This window comes from Triticum dicoccoides, chromosome 7B, assembly GCF_002162155.2.
Source record: "Triticum dicoccoides isolate Atlit2015 ecotype Zavitan chromosome 7B, WEW_v2.0, whole genome shotgun sequence".
Taxonomy (NCBI): domain Eukaryota; kingdom Viridiplantae; phylum Streptophyta; class Magnoliopsida; order Poales; family Poaceae; genus Triticum; species Triticum dicoccoides.
In genome coordinates, this window is record NC_041393.1 from 639,182,380 (window position 1) to 639,189,876 (window position 7,497).

General features: G+C 44.2%; 1 protein-coding gene across 1 annotated transcript in view; it reads left to right on the plus strand.

The window, feature by feature from the left end:
- The first annotated feature begins 5,007 nt into the window (after positions 1 to 5,007).
- LOC119339057 (tetraspanin-18-like) overlaps positions 5,008 to 7,497 on the plus strand; it is a 16,070-nt gene continuing 13,580 nt past the window's right edge. The window contains exons 1-6 of the mRNA XM_037611235.1: positions 5,008 to 5,324; positions 5,433 to 5,532; positions 5,654 to 5,734; positions 5,845 to 5,949; positions 6,168 to 6,362; positions 7,329 to 7,489. Coding sequence (XP_037467132.1) covers positions 5,128 to 5,324; positions 5,433 to 5,532; positions 5,654 to 5,734; positions 5,845 to 5,949; positions 6,168 to 6,362; positions 7,329 to 7,397 — 747 coding nt within the window. The 5' untranslated portion in view covers positions 5,008 to 5,127 and the 3' untranslated portion in view covers positions 7,398 to 7,489. The remainder of the gene's footprint in view (positions 5,325 to 5,432; positions 5,533 to 5,653; positions 5,735 to 5,844; positions 5,950 to 6,167; positions 6,363 to 7,328; positions 7,490 to 7,497) is intronic.

A 7,497-nucleotide genomic window follows, 5' to 3' on the forward strand; every position in this document is an offset into this window, starting at 1 on the left:
CTGTCTCCTGGGCCCCCTGGTGGCCCTCCGGTGCCCATCTTCTGCTATATGAAGGGTTTTACCCTGGAAAAAAATCAGAAGCAAGCTTACGGGACGAAACTCCGCCGCCATGAGGCGGAACCTTGGCGGAACCAATCTAGGGCTCCGGCGGAGCTGTTCTGCCGGGGAAACTTCCCTCAGGGAGGGGGATATCATCACCATCGTCATCGCCAACGATCCTCTCATCTGGAGGGGGTCAATCTCCATCAACATCTTCACCAACACCATCTCCTCTCAAAACCCTAGTTCATCTCCTGTATCCAATCTTGTATCAAAACCACAAATTGGTACATGTGGGTTGCTAGTAGTGTTGATTACTCCTTGTAGTTGATGCTAATTGGTTTACTTGGTGGAAGATCATATGTTCAGATCCTTAATGCATATTAATACTCCTCTGATCATGAACATGAATATTCTTTGTGAGTAGTTACGTTTGTTCTTGAGGACATGGGTGAAGTCTTGCTATTAGTAGTCATGTGAATTTGGTATTCGTTCGATATTTTGATGAGATGTATGTTGTTTCTCCTCTATTGGTGTTATGTGAACGTCGACTACATGACACTTCACCATTATTTGGGCCTAGAGGAAGGCATTGAAAGTAATAAGTAGATGATGGGTCGCTAGAGTGACGGAAGCTTAAACCCTAGTTTATGCGTTGCTTCGTAAGGGGCTGATTTGGATCCACTAGTTTCATGCTATGGTTAGGTTTACCTTAATACTTCTTTTGTAGTTGCGGATGCTTGCAATAGGGGTTAACCATAAGTGGGATGTTTGTCCAAGAAATGGCAGTACCCAAGCACCGGTCCACCCACATATCAAATTATCAAAGTACCGAACGCGAATCATATGAGCGTGATGAAAACTAGCTTGACGATAATTCCCATGTGTCCTCGGGAGCGCTTTTCTCATTATAAGAAATTGTCCAGGCTTGTTCTTTGCTACAAAAAGGATTGGGCCACCTTGCTGCACTTTATTTACTTTCATTGCTTGTTACCCGTTACAAATTATCTTATCACAAAACTATATGTTACCTACAATTTCAGTGCTTGCAGAGAATACCTTACTGAAAACAGCTTATCATTTCCTTCTGCTCCTCGTTGGGTTTGACACTATGATAGATCCCCTATACTTGTGGGTCATCAGAGAAGGAACTCGCCTTGCAATGCCGAAGACAATCTGCGTGCCAGACTTATCGCCATTGAAGCCTGGTTCAGGGGCTACTGAGGGAGTCCGAGATTAATGGGTCCACGGACGGCCGGACTATATACTTTGGCCGGACTGTTGGACTATGAAGGTACAAGATTGAAGACTTCGTCCCGTGTCCGGATGGGACTCTCCTTTGCGAGGAAGGCAAGGTTGGCCATTCGGATATGTAGATCTCCTTCTCTGTAACCGACTCTGTGTAACCCTAGCCCCCTCCGTGTCTATATAAACCGGAGGGTTTAGTCCGTAGGACAACAACAATCATAATCATAGGCTAGCTTCTAGGGTTTAGCCTCTACGATCTCGTGGTAGATCAACTCTTGTAATACTTATATCATCAAGATCAATCAAGCAGGAAGTAGGGTATTACCTCCATCGAGAGGGCCCGAACATGGGTAAACATCGTGTCCCCCGCCTCATGTTACCATTAGCCTTAGACACATAGTTCGGGACCCCCTACCCGAGATCCACCGGTTTTGACACCGACAACCGCCCCCAAGGGTTGCCATTTGTACGGGTTCGGTGACCGCCCTCAAGGGTCCCTTAGTGGAATCACGAAATCTTGCATTGTGCGAGGGCATGAGGAGATTATGGTGGCCCTAGTGGCTTCTTGGGGAGCATTGTGCCATCACACCGCTCCAAACGGAGATTAGCATCCGCAAGGGTGTGAACTTTGGGATACATCGTCGTCTCCGCGTGCCTTCGTTATCTCTTACCCGAACCCTTTACTTATGCATTTTAATTTGTGATAGCCATATTGTTTCTTGTCATATATCTTGCTATCACTTAGTTGTTTACCTTGCGTAGCATAAGTTATTGGTGCACATAGGTGAGCCTAGTTGTTGTAGGTTTTGTGCTTGAAAAATTAACTGCTAGGTTTATTCTGCATTTGTTCAAGCCTAAATCCGTAATTATTTTAAGCGCCTATTCACCCCCCCTCTAGGCGACATCCTCGATCTTTCAGCCGCTGTAGCCGCTTCCACCTGAAGTTGGTGTGACCTTGAAATTCATAGATGTACCTTTCGTACATGGGAAGCCTTCAAGCTACACCCCATCGGGCCAGCGCGCTAGAGAAGAGGCCGGAAGGACGCACCATAGAAAGCACCATCGCACCTCTCTCGCGGTTGATGAAAAAGGCAATGAACTGGTGTCATACAACAACCATCCGCCCCAGATCAAAGGTGACAAAGAAGAAACCCCCATCATAAGGGATCTGACGGAAGACAAATCCGGCATCGTCGCTATACAACACAACGACAAGCAAACGTCGACAAAATACAAAATCTCACCGCTAACCGGCGAGAGGAGCACGATGGAATCACCGGTATAGGCAACGACCTAAGGTAGAGATTATTCGCCATGCCTCCACCATCCACACACCAGCGCTCGAAACCCTAAATCTTACCCTGTGCACAAGACCGGCACGAGGTTCTACAGTTCCCACCGCTCCCATCGTCGAAGCGGTCGCCGGAGGAGAGGGAATCGATGTGGTCACCGGCAAGCACGGGAGGAACCACGGTTGCCTTCGGTTTTGCCTCTTACGGGAAGGGGAAAGTGAAGCGAAAACTCCCTTCCATCCCTTCGATCATAATGGGCAGCCCGCAAGGCACGTACTAGCCCTGTTTTCGAAAACTTGTGGAAGTTTACTGGGCGGATTTTTTCATCTTTTTCGTTTTCTGATTTATTAGATCAGATTTATTTTATTTTATTTTTCTCTTTTTTCTTTATCATTTTTATTTTTTCCTTTTTCCTTTTTATTTGTTCTTTTTTCTACTTTTAAATATTCATGAATCTTTATCAAGGCATGATTATTTTTCAAATCAATGAATGTTTTTTGAATCCGTGGTTATTTTTTCAAATATGCAAACTTTTAATTTTTTGTGAACATTTTTTTCTAAAATTATTGAAAATTTCAAATTCATGAATTATTTTTCTAAAATTCGTGAACTTTTTGAAATTCAAGATTTTTTTTCAAAAATTCATGAGCTCAAATATGTTTTTAAAGTTTATGAAATATTTTCCCTCAAGATCGTGACCATTTTACTAATTCACGGAAGATGTGATTATTTTTTCAATTTCACAAAAGAAAATCATGATTTTTTTAAGTTCGTGAACTATTTGAAATACATGAACTTTTTCAAACTCATGAGCGTTTTGGAAAGACCAAGCCAACAGTCAATGAATTTTTTCCTTGTTAAAAATATTTATATTTTTATATTTTCTAAATTCAATGGTCAACTGGTCAACCAGTCAACAGGTTAATGAGGGAGCGAGGCATCTTTCGAGCGTGCAAGCGAGCTCCTTCCTATTCGGTGCTCGCTGGGGAAGTTTAGCGGGGCGGCCCAGCAACCTGCTGAGGAACTGAGGGCTATCGAAGTTGGACGTTTCCTTGAGGCAATGCACAACCCATGATTCCTAGTGGGTGAGAGCTCTTCCAACCGCCTCTTGTCGGCGCCGCCACGGATTTGCCTCGCCTCATGTCGCCTTAAGGCTATGTGTGCGTGGTGGATCTTAGCTCTTGCCAGTGGGAGGGCTCCTCGTTCGTTGTTAGATGTCTTTTCGAGTCTCTTTAGGGTTTGTGTCTTGCACAGGAAGATGAGGCAGCAACAACTTTTTAAAGATGAAATAATGTTCTTCTCGTCTAGCCCCCATTTTGATGGTGCGGCTAGCATCATTCGACGGCGTGTGGAGATGTGTCTCCGGTGAATCTTGCAGGATTCAATTGGTGTTTGTCTTCGATGGCTCTCTTTGGACGTTTGATGTTCTGTTGTGCTTTTTCTTTGAGGCCTTAGCACGATGACTTTTCGACTACCTACTACAACAAGGTTTGGCGGCCTCTAATGAAGCAGGGCCGATGACGGCGGCGCGCCTTCGGCTCCTTCATGTGCTTGTAGTCGGCCCTAGGTGGTCAACGGATTTCAATGTAATTTTTGTTACTTTTGAAGTTGTTTGTACTGCCATGATGTTTGATGAATAAATTGGAAGTTTTTACGCAAGAAAAAACATGATGAAGAAAAGCAAACACGAAGAGAAAACTACAGAAAAAGTCCAATATCAGGAAAGCACACTATTTAAGCCTTCCTCTAGTACAACACTAAACATATACTATTATATACCAGTATTGATTATTTTAAAAGAATTCACAAAAAAACCATCAAATTAAAGATATTTAAAAATTGAAAAAGGTTGATGAAAAATGAAAAAGTTTGTTGATTTTGAATAAAGTTCATCTAATTTTGAAAAAAAAATCACAAATTTTTAAAAAGTTATGAATTTTTGGAAAAGTTCATATTTTTTTAAAAGGTTTATTTTGGAAAAAAATCATCAATTTTGGAATAATAGTTCATCGATTTTGAAGAAAAAGTTCATCAATTTTGAAAAAAATTCATCAATTTCGATTATTTTAACGTATTTTGGAGAAATGTTCACAAATCTAAGAAAAGAAAAGAGAAGAAAAAATAAAAGAAAAATAAAAGAAAGAACAAAAAGAGTAAAAAAGGAGCAAGTAATCACAACGGGGTTACTGCAGTTTAGGGAGAATAGCCAGCGCTATAAGCGCTGACTAGGAGCTCTGAGAGATGCTCTAACAGAAAACACCGAAGATGGTTAGCTACAAAACTAACCAACGGCAGGACGACCTGGACAGGACGAGTTTTCTGTGACACGCGTGGCCCACGCTACAGAGACACAAGAGGGCCCACGTGTTGTTGGTGTGGCGTGTCAGCTCTCCCATTTGCTTTGCTGCCTTCGTTGGTCCACCTCCAGCTGGCCGCCCCCTTTTCAATCATCCAGCCAAATCCACCTTAGCTTCGCTTCCTCCCCGTCTACTTCTGCTCTGAACCCAAATCCCAAATCCCGAATCCCGAATCCCCAAACCCGCCGGCGATGGCTCGCGGCAGCCGCTCCGGGAGGAACGGCGGCGGCGGCGGGTGCGCGAGCTGCTGCCTGGGGTTCCTGCTCAAGTTCCTCGCCTTCCTCCAGGCCTTCGCCGCCGTCTCCGCCGTCCTCTACGCCGCCTCCATCCTCTCCCGCTGGGCGCGGCACCACGAGCTGCACTTCGACCGCCTCCTCCCTGACCTCTGGTATCATGTCCTCTGTTCTACTATCTCGCTTCTTTCCGGCCACCTCCCCTCCCCACCTGTATGCGATGTATGCTTGGCTGGCTGGCTGACTGATTCAACTTGTTGCAGGTTCGCGTGCGCCGTCATGGCCGCCGGCCTCCTCTACTGCGCCATCCTCCTCGCGGGCTACGTCGCCGCCGAGGTCAACAGCGGGTGCTGCCTCTGCTTCGTAAGACCCACACCCGCGCACCACCAAAACCCATGTCCCTTTTTTCTTTGATACAGTCCTCTTCCTACCTGTTCATTCATTGCCGCGTCACTGCTACTGATGTTGACCACAATTGTTTCAGTATACCATCCTGGCCATGGCGATGATGCTGCTAGAAGCTGCCGTGGCCGGCCACCTCCTCCTCAACGAGCACTGGATGCAGGTGGGTCAATTGGATACCCATCCATGCCCCTGTCAGTAATAGTTCCATCTGATCAAATCAGAATATCGGATCACTGACCGATTCCTCTCCTTCATCTATTATTCTTGCAGGATCTGCCGTATGACCGCACGAGAGAGCTCGAGAACCTCGTCTCCTTTGTCAACAACAACCTCGACCTCTGCAAATGGGCTGCTCTCGCTACCGTCGCCACACAGGTGCGCGACTCTGCCAGAATTAGTATATGCTTATTCTTGGTAAACCTGAACAAACATTTCCATCTCAAATCAAACGGCACAGCAAGTGCACACGAGCCTTTAAGTTGGTTGCTCCAATGGTCTCTCACAATGTCCAGTGACAAAAGATAGACCAATACACTCTGTTTCCCTTTGTGGCTCGAGGAGGAGGATCTGATCCATGTAAATGTATTGTATAGGCGTTCTCGCTTTTCTTGGCAATTACTCTACGAGCCATGGTTTCGTCCACCAATGCGGACTTTGACAGCGACGAAGATTTTGTGGTCATAAGGAGGCCGCTGCTTCTTGCCCAAGGTGCTCCAGCCTATCTCCCTACCACGGCCGACCCTAGAGGTGCCCACCCTGGCCTATGGAGCTCATCGATGAGGCAAAAGGTGAATTTGTTTTTAGCCTCAAGTACTTACTTATGCTGATTTCAGATGGGACTATGTGACCTAAGCAAGAGTGCACTATCGTTAAAGACAGTACCTGGTTGTAAGAAAAAAAACTGGTACAACCCCATAGAGAACTAGTCGCAAAATGTAAATGTATGCATTATGTCTGTACAACACTGTTCTCCCTAGCAATTTGAAGAATGTTTGGAACCATTAAGCAATCATGTATTTTGCTCTTTGGTCTCAGTTCTTCCAAGATTTTTTTTCTTGGGAATTCTATATCGACACCCACAGTTACTCATAAGTCATGACCCTCAGTTTCTTGATACCCTCTAGCCATGACGCTTTTCAACTTCTTTTTTTCTCTGCTATAATTATTTTTTACTCTACTACATGACTAGTGCTGGATTTAAAACATAACCTAATTGTAGCACACACCGTAGTTCAAGCATTTCTAGACGAATATCAGTTCATTTCATTCTCTGTAGGTTGGATCCTATGTTAGCTTAAGTTCTGACGAGTTATGAGGATGATTGACTAGCTGGTGGGCAGTAATATTTAAAGCCTGCAATTTTTAACTGAATCATATGTTGTTGAGTTGCAAAGACAAGCTAAATAGCTAATTGGCTGAAAGCTATTCTCATGCGGAGCATGTTGATTGCAAAAGTTAAGTAAACAAAACTTGGAGAAGCAAGTTATGAATTTGTAAGAGTTGTCTTGTTGTCTTGCTGCAGTTACTCATTATTGTTTCAGAGTATGAAAATCTTAGAATGCCTGACAATCATGTCATATAGCATGAAAGCCTATGACAATCTAACCTTGTGCCAAAATGACGAAAAAGGTGTGGCAAATTTATTATATGAACCAATCATGCCTTAGTTCGACATTGTAAATGTATTGACATCCCAACAGTCATGTGTTTCTTCTTGAAAACTAATTCATATTTTCTTCCTGTGTGCCCTCCAGTATGGATTGAACTCCACAAGCGACTACACCTACAACACACTGGATCAAAATGCAGTACCACCACAGTGAGAATCTGCGCGACTGATGACGAAGTACATATCATATATGCAGTACACAAGTCATATGTTGCAATATGCCATGGTGTAATGGGCACTGTATACATTTGTAC